Here is a 20,325-nt window from a genome sequence, read left to right as displayed (position 1 = left end):
AAGTGAATACTCTTACTGAAGTGTACGCTTATCAGTGTATGATGTTGGCATCTTAAATGGGCTTTAACCCCATTCTCTAAATAATAATAATAATACCAAACCAAACCCCACAATAACCTAGGAAATTATGAGTGGTAAACTGTTAATATAACATTAGCTTTGTACAGTTGAAATAAATGATGGAAATAAAAATGTTAGGATTCCTACAATAACATTAATTTGGCCACTTTGCATGCATCTGATATCCCTATTCCTACATTTAATGTATCCATAGAATGCGACACATGGGCAATATGATTAATTTAGCTACCTTTATGTTGCTGTAGGAACTTTAGCTTTTTCATTTCTTGGCTGTTTAATTGTGAAACCTAAAAGTTGCTTTAATTACGCATAAGTTGCATGTTCTGAGGCTTTTACTTTTTTCCTCAGACAGCCTCTAGCAAATTAACTCCAAGGCTGGGAGACAGTTTTAGTTACTGTTTACTTTTTGATGAGCCATCTTGATCTCTGAATGTGGGAGTTGTGGAGGGGTGGAATGTAGTTTCCAGTCATTATGAAGAAAGGCTGAAGAGTTGTTTTTAAAAAATAAAATAAAATAACCAAAACAAACAAAACACCACAAGCCACTTCAGAATAGATGAAACTTACTTGTCAGCAAAGGACACTGGTCTGTGGGTTCCAGTGTAAGCAATTAATGTAATGAGAAATGAGTTAGTAATCCTTTAAAGCATACATTTCTTTGAAAAACTCAAATACCTTAGTCGTGCTTACTTCCTATTCCTTGGAGTTTAGGGAGAAGCTATACCCGAAGTGCTCACTACAAATTCTGATGGTTAGGGGGGAAAAAGTAGCATCTTCCTATCAAGATTTGGATGATATATTCAAATGCAGTCGTCTTTATCTTCTCCCCTAATGCACCACCCTTTTCCTTGATAGCAACACAGGAATAGACTAGACTTGCTATTACTCAATTTTTTGTTACAGGCTAGAGCACTGGTGGACTTTGTTTTCTTCCAGTAATGCTTTAATATTCTATATTAGCCAGACAGGCTTAAGCATTTAGATGCTGAGTGAGTTCTCACTGCTTCATCTGCATCTGTGGCATACAGACATTTCTCCATATTCTTCTTGGGTGTATGTAAGTATGCCAAGAATTAAGTCAATTGCCAATGCGCTGAGCTCCTTGCTCCAGTCTTGTGGTTCCTGCTGCTAGCTGAGAAGAACTATTGGAAAAGAGGCCTTTCTTCAAGCACAGGAAGGATGTGAGGGATTACCAAATACACCTCTAACCTTATATAACGCAACCCGATATAACACAAATTCGGATAGAACGCAGTAAAGCAGTGCTCCGAGGGGCGGGGCTGCGCGCTCCAGTGGATCAAACTAAGTTTGGTATAATGCAGTTTCATCTATAACGCGGTAAGATTTTTTGGCTCCCAAGGACAGCGTTATATCAGGATAGAGGTGTACATGTTTTTTCCATTTTTGTAGGCTTTAGAGAAAGTAATGGGCATCCTGCAGGATACCTGAGGATAGCTCAATGTATCCTAATTCAGTTATGGTTGCAGGGGTATGAACTCTTAATTTAATCAATTTTGTGGCTATTTATACACCCTGTCCTTCACTACATAGTGAAGATGTGGTGATTGGAAGCTATGGTTTGAAGCCTCCATATTCCTCTTCTTCGCCAACAACCTAAATCTACAGCCATAAATGTATTTGAGTTGGGGAGGGATTCTAAAACTTACCAGAAAATTTGTGAGCACTCCCAAAGCATGTGGCTGAGGCCACGTGACCCAACAGTGTGTGTCTTGGTAGGATACAACCTTCAAAGAACCACAATGACAGGTAAGCAGTATATCTTTTTTTGTTGTTCACATTTCATTACTTGCAAATGACGACAAGCATTACCAAATATTCTGGTATTCCTTGCTTTTGTTTATGCTTAGATATCAAACACCGTAGAATACCTATCTTGTTCTTTGCTAACAAGATGGACCTCAGGGATGCAGTATCATCTGTGAAAGTCTCTCAGTTACTGTCTTTAGAGAACATCAAAGATAAACCATGGCATATCTGGTAAAGTACTATTACCTCACCTTTTTTTGTTGTTGATTGAAATGTTCAACTTGTAGCCATTCCATAGCATTCACTATCCTATTACTTAAATGAGAGCAAACCAGATAAAATGCTGTAACTTTTTACTGGTATCTGAGTAGGTACAGGGCTTTGTACAATACTTGCTATGAAATCTGGTTTGAAAAAAATATTTAATATGTAAAATAATATAGAGTTGGGCTTGAAAAATTTACCAGAAATCTCCTAGCCAGAAACTCAGTCAGAGGGGTTGTCCCCAGTGAAGTTTCAGGCAATGTCCTAGTGGGAAGAACAACCTCACTCACTATTGCTGGGAAGTGGAATGGTGGTAGATTCTTACCAGAGTGCTGTAGCCGGTCCCTCTCATGCACTGTGGGATTCTGAGTATCAGTTGTGAAACTGATCAGAATCTTGGTAATATCACACTGCGAGTACTTTGGAAAGCTACCAGTTGTACAACAGGCAGTGAAGTTATCTGTGTGTAGATTAAGATAGACAACACTGCATCAGTTCACATTTGGAAAGTTATCTTTGCAGTCACAAAAACTAGAAACTTTTTTTTAAGTAATAGTTTAAATTCTTCTGAAATTGATGGCTTATGTCCCATTCTTCACTAGGCAAAAGCTTTGCATTTGTTAGTGGCAACTATAAAGGTGTATGTAGGATTTGTGCCTTCCAGGCACCAGCCTTGTTTTTCAATCACTAGACCATGAGACTTCTAAGGTATGTCTACACTGCAGTGAAAGCCTGGGCTCAGACTCCAGCTTGAGCCGAAACCCACTTTTGTCTATACACAGTTCTGTCTGACTGGGACCTGGACCCCAGGACCCTGCAAGGTGGGTAGGTTTGAGTCCAGGTCCTGCTGGGACTTGGGCCCAAACTGCATCATTTTGCAATGTCAGTGCAGCTTGGAAAAAGAAAAGGAGTACTTGTGGCACCTTAGAGACTAACCAATTTATTTGAAAGCTTACGCTCAAATAAATAGGTTAGTCTCTAAGGTGCCACAAGTACTCCTTTTCTTTTTGCGAATACAGACTAACACGGCTGTTACTCTGAAATGCAGCTTGGATTCAGGACTCCCAGACTTGGGTCCTGAGAGTCCACCAACGCTATCCCACAATCCCATGGGCCGGTGTTCTTTGTCCTCTCTATCCCAAGATAAGCCATTCAACTCCTAGGGAATGGAAGCAACCCCCCCTTGTTCAAATACAACAGCTCAGCACATCTAACCCTACTATTTTATTCTGACCACTGAACTGCAAACTCAGTGAACCTTCTGCATTTGCAATGGCCATTGACCAGAAGAAGTCCTTTGCCAAGCATGCCGCTTCCTGATTGCAGGAACACAGCCAGATTTTGGTGAATCTCTGGAGTAAGGCGAGCAAAACGTTTGATTTTTAGGAAGAATACCATGAATGAATACCATGAAGCTGGCAACATTGGGGATTCCCTGGCCTGGTCACCAGTGCAGGGATTGGATTAAGTGGCTCAAGACCGACCACCTGGAAGCCAGGGATGAGAACATCACCTCTGTCATCCTGCCTTGCTTACAAGGAGTTTGTCAAGGTGCTGGATATTGTGCTGAGCATGGAGCCAGCAGTACTTCACAGTGCCCTGATCAGCTGGGATGGTGACCTTCTGACCCCGAATCCAGTATAGGACTGGAGGGGAGTCAGTAGGTGCTGGATCAGGCTGATGAAGTGACAGTGGTGCTGGAACTGGTCCTGGAGGAGGCTTTGCCAATGAAGCAGCTGCAGCATATCCTGAGTCCTTCCTCAGAGGAGTTTTTTGATGCCCCCCCAAGGAGCAGTCTGCTGCAGAACTGGCAGGAAAACCGGAAGAGACAGAACTCAGCCTGGTAAGCTTTTGGCTCCATGTGTGTTGTTGTTGTTAACATAGGAATGGGAGGGATTTCCATTTATAAGCAATGCAAAAGTTATTACAAGCTAATAAGGGGGGGATATACCATGGAGTTCTTCAGTATGTCCATATTAATATGTGCATTTGCAGCAGTCTTAAAATGCTGTATTGGAAGCTGTAGGGAGCCAGTGATCCATGTGGACGCTAATGCAGCATCCTATTGATTTCCCCCATGAATTTTGTTCCAATCGCGGGTGCTGATAGCTGCAAACTTTTCCCATAGCAGGAGCTCCAGATAGGTAGTCATATTTCACAGAAAGCCATATTTTCCAGGGCCACCTTGGTAGATCACCAGCCCACTCCACTGGTAGACGTGCTGTTCAGTCATGATAAGTTTTAATACTTCGATGGTATATATGGCTGGCTTACCACTGGAATCTTGGAATAAAATATCTCTTTACCAGCCTGAGCCACAAGAATCGTTATGTCCTTCGACATCATAGAAAGAAGCTTATGTAGTATGTTGCGGCCACCCCCCTGCTGCAAAGCAGTCTACAATTTCTAAACACCATTGTGATTTTTAATTTACTATTCTCTGTGCACTCTTTTCACTGCGATTTAAGCTGGTTGTGTCCATGGAGCTTCTGGGATCTGAAGCATTCCTCTCACAATATACTGAAGTTCAGTTTTACAAAGTATCTTTTTTTTTTTTTTTTTTTTTTTTTTGTCCTTGGGATTCCACAAGGATTTTTTTTTTTTTTTTTGGCTCATGCACAGAACTATTTGTGAATCACTGTGACAATAATGTTCTGTTTTATATCTGCTTTCAGGAACTTGTACTTATATTGGCTGTTGTACCTTGGTAGCTTTCGCTCACTCCACTGGAAGCCTGGGTTTCCATACCATCATACACCAGTCCTAGAGGAAGCATTCCCATGATGAATTTATTGTTGACATTCTGGACAGGGACAACAAATAGGTGCAATACCAAAGAGAGAAGAATTCACTTAAAGTGGAGAGGCAAGTGGAAAGGCACAGGCAGGCTGCAGAGATGAGGACAGAATTACAGCGTGGGAGCAGATACTTGCATCGCAGTTCCTGGAAGAGGAACGTTGGTTAAGGGTGGAAGACTGAGTGTAGCAGAACGACCAGTTTGACTAATGGCTGCTTTTGCTAATAGTTGCAAGAGTGCAGGCTCCTGCCATGCTTATACTGTGACCTGAGTCTCCTTCATGGTACCTTTCTCAGAGTAGCAGCCGTGTTAGTCTGTATCCGCAAAAAGAAAAGGAGTACTTGTGGCTGAAGTGAGCTGTAGCTCACGAAAGCTTATGCTCTAATAAATTTGTTAGTCTCTAAGGTGCCACAAGTACTCCTTTTCTTTCTTCATGGTACCGTGTGCTGCATACCAGGGTCTCTTTGAACAATTTCATGATTGGCTGGCCCATGCAACTGGGACTTAATAGCAGCTGAACTGGGCAAATCTACCCCTGCATACTTCCACCCCGTGCAGACCTTCTTCTCCCTCTTGCAGGCCGCCACTCTCCCGCAGGCCTCTATGCCCATGCAGCAATGGCAAGTGAGTGGTAAATGCACAAGAGAGGAAGAAGAAAACTTGCCAGGTGACACACACAATTGGAGGATTTTTCTGACGGCACTGTTTGCATTGTTCAGTGTTGAATGCACTTTGTTTTATTACTGGTTGTGGTATTGGTTTATTACTGTTGTTTCAGTATTCTAATGGTAGCAAGCCTGCCTGGCAATACTTTAATATTGTTATTTTTATAATACAAATAAAGGCTTTTATTTTATTTAAAAAATTATTGCCATCAGTATGTCATACCTTTATAATAGGTATTTTGAATAATAAAGATAAACACACAGTAAGGCATAACAAACAAGGTGAATCTAAACAGAAATTATTAAAGAACAGGAGTACTTGTGGCACCTTAGAGACTAACAAATTTATTAGAGCATAAGCTTTTGTGGGCTACAGTCGGCTTCATCGGATGCATAGAATGGAACATATAGAAAGAAGAAATATATATATACATACAGATAAGTTGGAAGTTGCCATACAAACTGTGAGAGGCTAAATGGTTAAGATGAGCTGTTATCAGCAGGAGAAAGAAACTTTAGTAGTGATAATCAAGATGGCCCATTTAGACAGTTGACAAGAAGGTGTGAGGATACTTAACTTCAGGGAAATAGATTCAATATGTGTAATGACCCAGCCACTCCCAGTCTCTATTCAGAGACAAACACCTAAAAGATCTCTATCAAGCATTCTCAAAACTACAATACCCACCTGCTGAAGTGAAAAAACAGATTGACAGAGCCAGAAGAGTACCCAGAAGTCACCTACTACAGGACAGGTCCAACAAAGAAAATAACAGAACACCACTAGCTGTCACCTTCAGCCCCCAACTAAAACCTTCCAGCGCATCATCAAAGATTTACAACCTATCCTGAAAAATGATTCTTCACTCTCACAGATCTTGGGAGACAGACCAGTCATTGCTTACAGACAGTCCCACAACCTGAAGCAAATATTCTCCAGCAACCACACAACAAAAACACTAACCCAGGAACCTATCCTTGCAACAAAGCCCGATGCCAACTCTGTCCACATATTTAGTCAAATGACACCATCATAGGACCTAATCACATTAGCCATGCCATCGGGCTCGTTCACCTACACATCTACCAATGTGATATATGCCATCATGTGCCAGCAGTGCCCCTCTGCCATGTACATTGGCCAGACTGGACAGCCTCTACGCAAAAAAATAAATGGACACAAATCTGACATCAGGAATCATAACATTCAAAAACCAGTAGGAGAACACTTCAACCTCTCTGGCCACTCAGTAAAAAATTTAAGGGTGGCAATTTTGCAACAGAAAAGCCTCAAAAACAGACTCCAAGGAGAAACTTCGAGTTTGAATTAATATGCAAACTAGATACCATTAACTTGGTTTTGAATAGAGACTGGGAGTGGCTGGGTCATTACACATATTGAATCTATTTCCCCATGTTAAGTATCCTCGCACCTTCTTGTCAACTGTCTAAATGGGCCATCTTGATTATCACTACAAAAGTTTTGTTCTCCTGCTGATGATAGCTCATCTTAACTAATTAGCCTCTTACAGTTTGTATGGCAACTTCCAACTTATCTGTGTGTGTGTGTGTGTGTGTATATATATATATATATTCATATTCTTACTATATGTTCCATTCTATGCATCCGATGAAGTGGGCTGTAGCCCACGAAAGCTTATGCTCTAATAAATTTCTTAGTCTCTAAGGTGCCACAAGTACTCCTGTTCTTTTTGCAGATACAGACTAACACGGTTGCTACTCTGAAACCAGAAATTAAGGTGGGATCACAGAGTGTCCCTGATTTCGGTTGCCTGGTTGCATCCGGCTCCAGGTGTTCGCTTTCTGGTTGAGTGTACTGGTTCAGCAATCCATTCCCGTCATAAGTCCATTCAGGGGCATATAGCTCACCTTAGGCTTCACAAAGATTGCGAAGAGCACAGCAAGCCACAATAATGTGGACATCTTTAATGATACTGGAATCTAAAGGGATCTGTGGACAGCACCAGCGGGATTTCAGTCTGCCAAACGCACATTCAACACCATTCTATACCTGTTGAGAGTGTAATTTATACCTTTTTAAACTATTTTGCACTCTTACATCAGGATATGTTTAAGGCAAAAGGGGTCACGCAGGGTCCCCCAGAATAACAGTGGGAACAATAACTCCATTTATGACAATGTCATAGTTTCCCAGCCTGTCCGAGAAGGTAGACTCTCAATCAGCAGAAAACCCTGGCATCATTAACCTTTCTATTGCAGCCCATGCTGACATCCATAAGTCGGCCTCTGTGGTCCACAGGGGCCTAATATGTAATAATGGAGTACTACCCTTTACAGTTTATGTACTCACTTGCTCCTGGGAGGGTGGCAAACTGTGGGCACATGAGTCCCATCAGTGACCCCAGTGCAGTTTGAAAAGCGTATTCTCTCAAAACCAGCAGTTACTTTAGGAATATTGTTTATTTCCACCACCGTTGGGTAAATAATGCACCTGATTGCCTCAGAAACCTTGGCCACCCACAGTTGACTTTCCAACACCATACTGGTTCGCAACAGACCTATAGCACTCAGGGGTAGCCAGCTTGCATATGATTATAACAATCTGCTTCTGGACTGATATGGCATCCTCGTGTGTGTTGTGAGGCTGGAGGGTTGGGGCAAGCTGCCTACAATGCTCCAGAAATGCAGCTTTCTTCATGTGAAAGTTCTGGACCCACTGCTGGTCATCCCAGGTCCACATGGCTAAGTGATTCCACCAGTCTGTGCTTGTGGCCCTACTCCACAAGCACCCATCTACAAAGGCTTCATAAGCAGCTATACCAAGAGTAATGAGTAGCATCAGCCAATTTGAATCTTCCTCGTCTGTATCATCATTGTCCTGCTCCATCATTTTTTCTGTCAGGTGCCTGTGGTGAGTCAGGAAACATCCACCATGGAATCTTTGCTTGTTTCCTGAAACAAGAGCAAAAGCCCAAGCAAGAGAAGTTCATCAAATGGTGACTCAAATGGGAGCATGCAGAGCAAAATAATGGTTCAGCAGAATGTGTTGGTGGGCTGCAACAACTTCCTGTGATGGGTGTGGTGGCAGTCAAGTTTTCCCTTACTGCACCATGAACAAAGGGCTAGAACAACCACTTTTCAGGAGGGCAATAGAAAGTTGTGGACATTGGAGTCCCAGTGTGGAGCCTGGGCTCAAAAATTCTTAAGCTAGGGTCACTAATGTGTGGATGCTCAAGCCCTGGGCTTTCAAACCCAGAGTCCATGGATTCAAGTCCCACTAATCCTGGGCTTACACTGCAGTGTAGATATACCCTTAGGCTGAAGGGCTATAAAATAGCAGTGTAGATTTTTGTCTTGGGCTGGAGCTTAGACTCTGAGACCTGAATGTCTACACTGCTGTTTTTAGCCCTGCAGCCCAAGTCAGCTGACACGGGTCTGAGACTCAGTGCTATGGGTTTTTTATCACAATGTAGACATAACCTGAGGGGGCACCACTTTTTCTTCTTACTCTTACAACAGCTTCATACTACTAAAGTAATAGGAAAGAGAAACAAAACCAAAGCATTATTTCCAGATGTTTTAAAATTATAGTCTAACTTTAATTTTAGTAGTAAGCACATTAATTTACTGATTTTTTTTTTTAAACTAGTTCTCTTGATTTTAAAATACCTGGAGATTTTTGGAAAGGATGAAAGCCTAGTCTGCAGGTCCTGTCACAATGAAATGAAATTGCTTTTTATTTTATACTGTGAAATGGTCATCTCTGAACTTCCTTTAATGGTTGATTCTCAAACTTAAAAAATAAAAAGCTGCAACTTTCAGTAAATATATAATCATGGTGATTCAAGTATGCTTTTTAAGACTTTCTCCTCTGTATTATGTAGATAAAATACTTTGCACGGAAAGTGACATACTTGAAAATACACCTCTTGTTCATAAATTGCTAGCCTTTCTCTGCTTTTACACAGTTTGCGTATGATAACATAGCTACAATTTTTTGTTTTGATTTGGTGTGTTTTTTCCTCAAAATGATCAAAGATCATATATTTTAGCATTGGCCAAATTCTTTTGTAAATGGATTTATGAATAACCAGTATAGTGGCCCAGATCCTCTGCTGTGCTAAGTTCATCTTGCTGCAGCAAAAAGGGCTCGTAAATAGTTAGTTATGGTTCCTCGGTTCCAATGGCGGATCTGTATTAGTCCCAGTTTAGCCTGGGTAATACACGAACCTACATCAGCTGGCAGTGGTCCCTAATGCCAGCTGGGGATTGCCAGGGTGCAGCATGACCTCCTCTCCAACCTCAGCATGGCCCCTATACCCCAGCCAGGTGGAAGAATTCATGTTAATCATAAACTTTGCAAAAGTTTTTCTTTATGACCTTGTCTACACAGGGGAATGTCTGTGGCAGAATAACTGTGCTGGTATAAAGAAAAGGAGGACTTGTGGCACCTTAGAGACTAACCAATTTATTTGAGCATGAGCTTTCGTGAGCTACAGCTCACTTCATCGGATGCATACTGTGGAAATTGCAGAAGACATTATATACACAGACACCATGAAACAATACCTCCTCCCACCCCACTCTCCTGCTGGTAATAGCTTATCTAAAGTGATCATCAAGTTGGGCCATTTCCAGCACAAATCCAGGTTTTCTCACCCTCCGCCCCCCCACACGGACAAACTCACTCTCTTGCTGGTAATAGCCCATCCAAAGTGACTATTATCTTCACAATGTGTAAGATAATCAAGGTGGGCCATTTCCTCCAGAAATCCAGGTTCTCTCACCCCCTGGATTTCTGCAGGAAATGGCCCACCTTGATTATCTTACACATTGTGAAGACAGTAGTCACTTTGGATGGGCTATTACCAGCAAGAGAGTGAGTCTGTCTGTGGGGGGGCGGAGGGTGAGAAAACCTGGATTTGTGCTGGAAATGGCCCAACTTGATGATCGCTTTAGATAAGCTATTACCAGCAGGAGAGTGGGGTGGGAGGAGGTATTGTTTCATGGTGTGTGTGTATATAACGTCTTCTGCAATTTCCACAGTATGCATCCGATGAAGTGAGCTGTAGCTCACGAAAGCTCATGCTCAAATAAATTGGTTAGTCTCTAAGGTGCCACAAGTACTCCTTTTCTTTTTGCGAATACAGACTAACACGGCTGTTACTCTGAAACCTGTGCTGGTATAATGCAGAGCGGAGAAAATATTTCAGAATAGTGTCCACCCAGAGAAGCTATACTAGAATAGCTCTAGTGAAATAGTTCAATGTGCTCATATAGGCGTAGCCTACTTCTTGTTAAGGAATAATATGCCTGACACTGACACATGCTGCATTTGGAGATATTCTGCTGTACTTACCACATAATTCAGATGTGATAACCATTTTTTACTCAAACCAGTGTCTTTACATGGCTTTTATAGTGTAATCTCTGTTTATTTTAGTGCTAGTGATGCGCTTAAAGGAGAAGGGTTACAAGAAGGTGTAGATTGGCTCCAAGGTAGGTCAAATCTACTTCTATTATAATTTTATTTTCTTTCCATTAGACTTTGTTTTCATTTTGTAAGTTTTCTTTCATTTCATTTGCCTTGTTTCTATCTATTTCTGCTCTCAGATCAAATCACACAGTGAGTACCAGTACCAAACCTGATATTTTATGCCTTGGTGTTTTGTTTTTTTATTATGATTTTCTGCAGCTAGGACCGTTCCAGCAGCGGTGATATTTTCTTTTTAAAAATTTAGATAAACCCAAAATTACGGAATATTCTTTGGAGAAAAGATAAACTATTACTAAAAATTAATGTGTACTATTGGAAGTGGGACTTGCAGTCTAAGAATCTCTTGCTTAGGGTAAGAGTACAATGTGCTCCTGAATCTTTCTTATGTTGCACATGGTAACTTAATTATTTTCCTAGTTACCTTAGCTGTTATGCTCCAGTGTTCCATATTTCTTTTTTTCTCCATATTTTATTATCCCTTTCAAATGTTGAGTAAACAGGCCGAGCAATATATGAAGGTTTCTAGAAGAACTGGGAGTCCTGATCCAGGTTAATCTTACGAGAGCTCTATTGAACACTCTTGAACACCAAATATTTCCTAACTGCATCATATATGACTCTGTCCTCCACTCAAGCTGTGACATTTAAGGGTGATTGTGTTTCCACTGAAGAGAATGGCAGTCTTGCCATTGATTTAAACAGAAGGATTGGAATATCCAATCCATTCAGGAATAACCAATTTTTATGGATGTCTGGAGGCGAGAGAAGGCTATTAAAATGTATTGTATGGTGTCATATACATTTATAATGATATGGAAGCTGAAGACATCTTAGGCCCTGGCTTCTGCATTTTTTGTTGGAGCTGTAGAACAGGTTTTTTATGAACACTCTGAGTTGTAAAGGGACTCTGTCAATTTAAAATCTAGTCACTTTCAAAAAAGGAATTAAAAGTACAGGTGGCCAACACAGGGGTTTCCAGTTAATAGTAAAGTTCATGGTTTTGATATTTGGGTTCATTCCAAATTGGAATGATTCCAAGTTTTTCAACATTTTCCATGAACTGGGAATCCTGAAAAAAATTTAATGAAATATCAATGTCAATTTTACTCTGCAGCTGCCAGGTCTCTCCCCAGGTCTACAACTCTCTGGCAACCCCCCAGGGGTTCAGAAGCCCTGGGGGTTCTCGCCAAGGGAAGTCCACATGGCACATCTGCCCTTGAGCAGCCCATTAAAGGACTTCCTGGCTCCTTGGCAAGTATCTTAGAAATTCTAAGGTATGTCTGCACTGTGATTAAAACCCCTGTGGCACCAAGTCTCAGAGCCTGGGTCAGCTGACTATATAAAATTGTAGTGTAGACATTCAGGCTCAGGCTGGAAGCTGCCTCTGAGATGCACTCCCCTCGCAAGGGGGTCTTTTATTGCAGTATAAACATATCCTGAGAGTGATACTTCCTAAAGTACCTATCTGTTTGGGGTGTTGTGAGGATTAATTATTTAATTTATTTATTAAAGTTTGTGCAATCCTTAGAAGCTGTTAAGCACTGTAACTAAAATAATATTAAATCCTTCTGAGACTAATTATTAAAAGAAGTGCACTACTTTCTTCTTGTTTGGGACCAGGATTAAAGAACGGAAGACAAAGTGATACATTTACATTATACCGATAATAACACATGCAGCAGTCTCATAATTATATAAACAGTATGAGATGTTTATGTAATGATTTTAATCTCTTTCATGCAGAGTCTGTGTACTACTGTGAGTTTGTATAGTGCTTAGCACAATGAGGCCCTGATTTTATTTGAGTCCTTGAGAGCTATTGCTAAACAAATAATAACAACAAATCCTGCATTTAGGTTGAAGGATCACTTTAATTTCCCTCACTCTAATGCACATTCTGAAATTAGTAGTTCATTAATTATTATAACATAACTTAAAATAATTTGGTTTAAATCTAATTGGGAACAAAAGTCAATATTTGTGCAAGGCCTTCTATAAGAAGCCGTGTAATTTGCTCCCCACCCACATTTTGGTGTTCTGCTCTGAGCAAGCCACTAGATGTCAGTAATGATCCAAACTCTGTTACAGCTAAAGTAAATGTTGGTCTTATTTCAAATGGCAGTAAAGAATTACTTTTAATCAGGTACTATATTTTGTATTATCTCCATTTATTCACGAGTAGTAGAGTACTCTTTCTATTCAGTCTAATCTAGTGACTGGAGTGACATAGGGTTTTTTTAACTACTTTTGTTTCTCCTGTGTGTTGATGATGAGAATGTGAGTGAAGGAATTACTTACCTTTTTGAGGAATTTTGAGGAAGGGGGAACAACTCCCCAAAAATAACATTTATGGGAGGGTGTTCTGTTCTCCCACAAAAGGACAGGATGCACCTTACCCATCACACAGGTTTTTTTGGGAGGGAGCTCTTCTTCTCCCACATCCTATCACAATGGGTAGCTTGCAGCTCAGCTGTTTTTCCTGAGTTCCTGACCTGACCTGAAAGTCTCCTTATTGTCTCAACTTCTTTTGATTCCTCTTGTCTTCATGAGGAATCCTGCAGGTGGCAGCAGCCCAGATTTGGAAGTATTGCTCCAGGTACACACTTTCAGGCTGTTGTTTACATGAATCTGAAATGCCAGCCAGAGATGCTTTCCTGGCAAAACCCATTCTGGATCAAAATTAAAGATTAAAAATGGACCCAGTCAGCTCTTGGACCAGGGATTAGAAGATGCATTTAAAAATAACACATTTAATTGAAAAGATGATAAATCATTATTGCAGTTACTTCTGCTGCAGTTAATTTTGCAAAAATTTCTATTATAGACCCTTGCTTTTTTCAGATTATCAGAAAATTATGAAATACTCACTTTGGGGACTGAAATTTTCCATCAGTGTTCTTTACCCAAACGTTGAGACTGACTTCTCACCCTCATTCTCCCCCACAAAATAAAACAGTGTGACTAAATACAGATGCCAATTCTGAGTTGAGAGGGTAAAAAAATACTTTTTCCTTTATAAAAACCTTTTTTTTTTTAAACCAGACTGCAACAACCCACCTGAAGTTTCGCACATGTACTTGGTGTGAACTTAGTCCTCATTGAGGAATAGCAAAAAGAAAAGGAGTACTTGTGGCACCTTAGAGACTAACTAATTTATTTGAACATAAGCTTTCCTGAGCTACAGCTCACTTCATCGGATGCATAAAGTGGAAAGTACAGTGAGGAGATTTTATATATACACACAGACCATGAAAAAATATACATTGTAAGGAGAGTGATCGCTTAAGATGAGCTATTACCAGCAGGAGAGTGGGGTGGGGGGAGAGAAAACCTTTTGAAGTGATAATCAAGGTGGGCCATTTCCAGCACATTTCCGGGAGTTAACAAGAACGTCTGAGAAACAGTGGGGGAGGAATAAACAAGGGAAAATAGTTTCACTTAGTATAATGACTCAACCACTCCCAGTCTCTATTCAAGCCTAAATTAATTGTATCCAATTTGCAAATTAATTCCAATTCAGCAGTCTCTCTTTGGAGTCTGTTTTCGAAGTTTTTTTGTTGAAGGATAGTCACTTTGAGATCCGAAATCAAGTGTCCAGAGAGATTGAAGTGTTCTCTGACTGGTTTATGAATGTTATAATTCTTGACATCTGATTTGTGTCCATTTATTCTTTTACGTAGAGACTGTCCAGTTTGCCCAATGTACATGGTAGAGGGGCATACAAACTTAGGCTTGAATAGAGACTGGGAGTGGTTGAGTCATTATACTAAGTGAAACTATTTCCCCTTGTTTATTCCTCCCCCACTGTTTCTCAGACGTTCTTGTTAACTCCTGGAAATGTGCTGGAAATGGCCCACCTTGATTATCACTTCAAAAGGTTTTCTCTCCTCCCACCCCACTCTCCTGCTGGTAATAGCTCATCTTAAGTGATCACTCTCCTTACAATGTATATTTTTTCATGGTCTGTGTGTATATATAAAATCTCCTCACTGTACTTCCCACTGAATGCATCCGATGAAGTGCGCTGTAGCTCAGGAAAGCTTATGCTCAAATAAATTGGTTAGTCTCTAAGGTGCCACAAGTACTCCTTTTCTTTTTGTGAATACAGACTAACACGGCTGCTACTCTGAAACCTGTCATTGAGGAATAGGTTATTGCCATCTGCCCAGAAAAATATTTATTTTATTTTATTGAAGTTATAACTGGAACATATACTTTGCACCTACATTCCATTTCTGCATGAGTTAATTAAGTACACATTGAAACGTTGCTAAGAAATGCCATTGGGCAACAGTGGGAAGTGGCATTGGGCAACAGAAATATGGTCAGGAGTGGGAAGCTGCATTTTCATGTGAACTGCATTAATACCTCTGTAAGACTGAAGTTGAGTCCTATAGTTTATAAACTGTTCAGGAACTAAGCTTTTATGGAATTCAATTACATAGAGGTCCAGAACTTGAGTATAGCCAGAGTTGGAATGCATACTCATGTAATTTCCTGTCTATGTTGTTACCCTGATCCAGGCAGTCACATAAGGTGTGGAAAAGAATAAAATAATTTTGTGGTAGTTTCTTTCTGTTTAAATGGCAGTTCTGGCAGAAATTGCTTAATCAGAGAGGAATCTCAGTAGACCCGCTAGGGTGCAAGTTGAAGATGCAAACTGCAATTTTTTCTTGGTTACAGATGCAACAAATGATGTAATTTTGTAACTTAAATATATTGGTTTTCTTTGGGGGTGACAGTTCCACTAAATGCGGTGTACTAAAGTTAGTATTTTTCTTTTTGTTATCAGATCAGATCCAAGCAATGAAGACATGAGAGGCCAGTAAGATAAAAGACCTGTCATACATTAACTTTGGCAGTAGATGTACAAGCCCCTGGAACAGGAAGGAAGACCTCAAACAAACAAACAAAACCTATATACATTGCATTCTGTTGGTTCCTTTCATTATCTTTTACAAGGGCCCAAGATGAGTAAGCTTTTTAGAAAATGTAGTGCATCAGATATGTACATACATGAATTAAATTAAATCTTTGCTAAGTCTGGAGAAAATACTAAAATTAAAATAAGCATCTGCAGTCATTTAAGTTTTATTGTGAAATGCAATTTAAGCATATAATACATCATTTAAATATCCAGTTTTTCGAAGTTACTGATGATTTCTGTGTGCCTGCATAATTTTTTGCATGTCCAAACTTGAGATACCTTTTAAAGAAGACTTTTTCAGAATGTGGATGTGCAGCAGTTCTTGAAAAGTAGGTCCCCATAAGGTGTCTCAAGAAGGGCACTCAAAATCAGTAGTCACTTCTGAAAATCTTGTCTCCTGGTTTTAGCTTTTTAGAGTATTTTTGTAACATTGCAGGTTAAAATGTGATATGTGTTTGTTATAAATGATTGCAGATGTTTTTAAGGAATTGCTCATATTGTAATGTATGGTTATATTGTAATGTAACAGCTGTACACACATTTCTATCAATAAAATATAAGATGTACAACATGTTGTTTTTAAGCTGAATTGTGTTTCAGTCATCGTCTTTTGATGGTTCTCAGTTTTGAATTATTAACATTTAATCTAAAATTTCCTTTTAATTTTTTGTCTAATTCACTGAGAATAAGAGAACGGAATGCGGTAATAGAATCGAACTTCCTTTGCATAAAACTGTGTTAGAATTACTTCTCTTTGGTAAACTTTCATATAAGTTACACCTTTATGCCTGGCACTTCAAAAAAACTACCATTTAAACTTGCATTTTGAAAATGCAGTTTGTCCACTCTACTAGAACATTATCCTGTTCCTATTGTCATATAAAGTATCTTTTTACGTATCTAATGTGGTAGTCTAAACTGTTTAGCATCAAATCCTTGCAGCAAACTAGCTGGATGGAAAAACATCCCAGATAGCAATTTAAGTTGATCTGCTCATGCCTGGGAAATAGATTTTATAATTCTGCTAGGTTTTTCTCTGCAGGAATAAAAAATCCAGAATTGTGGAAGGAGGGCACAATATTTAGTACTATTGGAATGTATTGGATATAGTAATGGAGTGAATGGCTAAATTATGAGGGAATGTCAGCACTGAATTCTTACGACATTTTCCCCGCCCCCTCTCGTTTTCATTTAAAATAATATGAAAAACCTACTGAAAGTGCTTCTCTGGGAGATGAGAAGTCACCCTTTACAGAGAAATTTTTGGAGCAAAGAGAACTGCATGATATAGTGGAATAGCTTCATATATTTTCAGTTAATTAAATAGTTATGTGGAAACTAGTACTAGCTCAACCTGTTCATTACAGGCAACTAAATATTCATATAAAAATGTTCTTACTACGAGACAAAGCTGAAGAATATTTACTCCTGATACTGCCTCTTCTCCAGACAGTACCTATCCTTCATGTCCTGTCTCCATGGCATCAGATGTTACTGAGCGTATGTCTACACTGCAATAAAAATTCATGACACCGAGTCTCAGAGATTGGGTCAGCTGAGTTGGGCTTGTGGGAATTGTGCTGCAGGGCTAAAAATGGCAGTGTAGATGTTTTGGCACAGGCTAGAGCCTGGGCTCTGAGACCCTCCCAGCTATGAATATTATCTGCTATATATTACTAACTTGTTTTGGATCCAGGTAATATATGAATAAAAAAGAAAAACACTCAGTGGGGATGTAATTTTTCTTGGATTAACTATTTTTTAAATAAAATAGTCTTGATAGGCTGAAGTTTTGTAGTTGTAACTAAACATAACATTAAGTGTAAAGTTGTACCTAATGCTGAAAGAAAGTTTAAGACCCCGTATCATATGGTTTAACTAGGTCTGTGACTTTCTTGCTTAAAATGTGTCTGAGTTTAGACCTTCATGTTCCCCTTCTTGGATAATGACTACTCCTTAAAGTGCTAAAGTTTACTTTCTGTACTTAGAACTGCATCTTCTCTGTTGTGGGAATCTGCTGCTCATCAGGCTTGGAATTGCTGATCCTCCCCCCCCAACCTCTCAAAGAAAGGCAAACTGTTACTGCTTTCTCTCGCTCCAGTGCAGTTTGCCTTGTGAACTGCATTGATACTGCTCCCCAGTCTTCTGCCTTTATGCTCAGATGCAGATGTTTTTTGCAGCAGCACATTAAGGGCTCTTTTCTTTTAACATTTCTTGACATCTTTTCCTCCTTCCAGCTTGGTCTTAATCTGTAGGGAGAGGTTTTCAGGAAAGGAAGAGCGGGGACTCCCATTTCCTAATGATTTATTCCCCAAACATTTCAACCATTGAGAGGCCCATTTGGCAATGTCTAAAGACTTCTATTCTTGTGTTTGGATGTGAGCTGCACAACTCCAGAAAGAATTAATGCCAGAATGGTAGGGTTAGGAATGACTGCATTAAAATACCTCCTAAGAGTGTATTAAATTTGTTTTTTATTTGGATGGTCTGTCCGTCTTTCTCCAATCTTCTAAAATTTTGGCCTCTTGTAGGCTGCCATCCTACTGAAGACAATAGTACATGTGTATATGACTTTAGAGAGTTAATCCTTTTATGAAAGCTGTTCCTGTTTTCTAATGGCTTTTACATTAGTTTGTCAGTTCTGTATAAATACACTCTAGTTACAAAAATGGTAAAATAATGTATAATTTTTAATGATGATGATTTGTTATTGCCAAGGGAAAAAACAAGTGAGCACAAAGTGGCAGCCTCATACTACTTTTATTTTTTTTTATCATCTAGAATTTAAGAAATTTATTACTTTGAGCAGTTGTGTGTTAAGAATAAATGTAAATGACTTTGTTTACTATAACTATGTAACAAGCAATGTGGAAATGCTGATGACAGATTCTAGGCTGGCTGTCTTGAAGCAAAAGTCAACTGTTAAATGCACTAATATGTCTTCTTAGAAAAAATCACTAGGGCACTGACCAATAAATTACATATTCATTTCCAGCAGGCTTTAATTCCTGGAATGTTTTCATTGCTAAGTGGACTAGAGATTTATAGGGGGGATGAAGGTGTCCTACTCTCTGCACTCCATTGAGAATGAGCACATAGTGAGATTTGAAGTGTGTGGTAAGTTATCATATTCTGCTCTATTCACAGGTGTAAATCCAGAATAATTAACTGAAGGGGCTACTTAAGATTTATACTGTTGCAACAGAGCAAAATTTGTCCCAAGGACTGTAAATCACACCATTCTTTCCTGTGTCTGTGCAAAATGCTGCTGTTGTACTCTTCTCCAAAGGTTGATGGCCTGTCAGTCTTTTACTGCTGTCAGAACACTAACAACATTACTTTATAATGCCAAATAATTAGAATAATGTGTTGTACCGTGAAACTCTTAGTGTGTGTGTGTGTTTAATGCTTGTGAAAGATGTCAGACTAGCAGGAGGTAACACTCATGTATCAGAGAGATTACAAAAAAAACCAACCTGTTTTAAAATGTTGATATATCCCAATTTTTATTGAAAATCCTGCATTTTGACTGGTTTTTAGCCATTAGTTGTAGAGGTGCATTGATCTGCTTGGGGGCCTGGATCAACATTCAGTGCCCAGGCCAGGGAAGCTAATGATCCAACCAGCGGACCAAATTCCTTGATGAATCCTAGTCACATGCTATCTGAGGCATGTTGCGCATATACTAAGAAGATTCATCTGCTATGTAATATAGTAGGCCTGATTGGGGGTGTTGTGCATAGATATTATTATGGCTACTGCCTAATCTTAATACAGGACTTCTTCTTAATGGTATCTTATAACTAATGCCAATTGTGGTGGTGGTTTTAACACTATTCTATACCCTTAATATGATGTGAGGCTGTGTAGTACATGCCATGGTAATTTATTTCATGGGAGCATCTGCAGTGATACAAACTAGTGCTTTATAATTAATTTACCAATGTTCAGCCAATTAGATTACTATTCATATCCACATGAACTTCTCTAGAGAGCAAGTCCTTAGTTTGGTAGAATGGTTCTGTAGGAACAGATAATTCTAGATGAGTTGTTGCTGGCATCCCACTATAAGATTGAGCTAGGTTTGCTTTATTTCACTTTTCTAATGAAGGTGTTTCCCATGCTATACTAATTTGATACCCATAAATGCCACTGTTCTAAATATTTTTTTTACAAAATTATTAATTAAATGAAAGTTATAATACCAATAATTTATCATACCTGCCACTTGAAGGTCTTAGTGTTTTATGAACTATCTATTAAATGTAAACACTCCTATGAGATATACATTATCCCAATTTTACTGAAAGGAACACTGACGCATAGAGAGGCTAAGTAATTTCCC

At 39.5% G+C, this 20,325-nt stretch overlaps 1 protein-coding gene across 11 annotated transcripts in view; it reads left to right on the top strand.

The window, feature by feature from the left end:
* Positions 1–16,551, top strand: part of ARL6 (ADP ribosylation factor like GTPase 6) — a 41,718-nt gene extending 25,167 nt beyond the window's left edge. For 5 of the 11 annotated variants that reach the window (XM_037906964.2, XM_037906932.2, XM_043538464.1 and 2 more), the window contains 4 exons: positions 1,950–2,079; positions 11,000–11,055; positions 11,170–11,182; positions 15,846–16,551. In XM_037906964.2, coding sequence (XP_037762892.1) covers positions 1,950–2,079; positions 11,000–11,055; positions 11,170–11,182; positions 15,846–15,882 — 236 coding nt within the window. In that variant the 3' untranslated portion in view covers positions 15,883–16,551. The other 6 variants (XM_043538467.1, XM_043538466.1, XM_043538465.1 and 3 more) reach the window with 4 other exon arrangements.
* Positions 16,552–20,325: the final 3,774 nt, after the last annotated feature.

This window comes from Chelonia mydas, chromosome 1 (genome assembly GCF_015237465.2).
Source record: "Chelonia mydas isolate rCheMyd1 chromosome 1, rCheMyd1.pri.v2, whole genome shotgun sequence".
NCBI lineage: Eukaryota > Metazoa > Chordata > Testudines > Cheloniidae > Chelonia > Chelonia mydas.
This window is presented reverse-complemented; position numbering and strand designations above follow the sequence as displayed.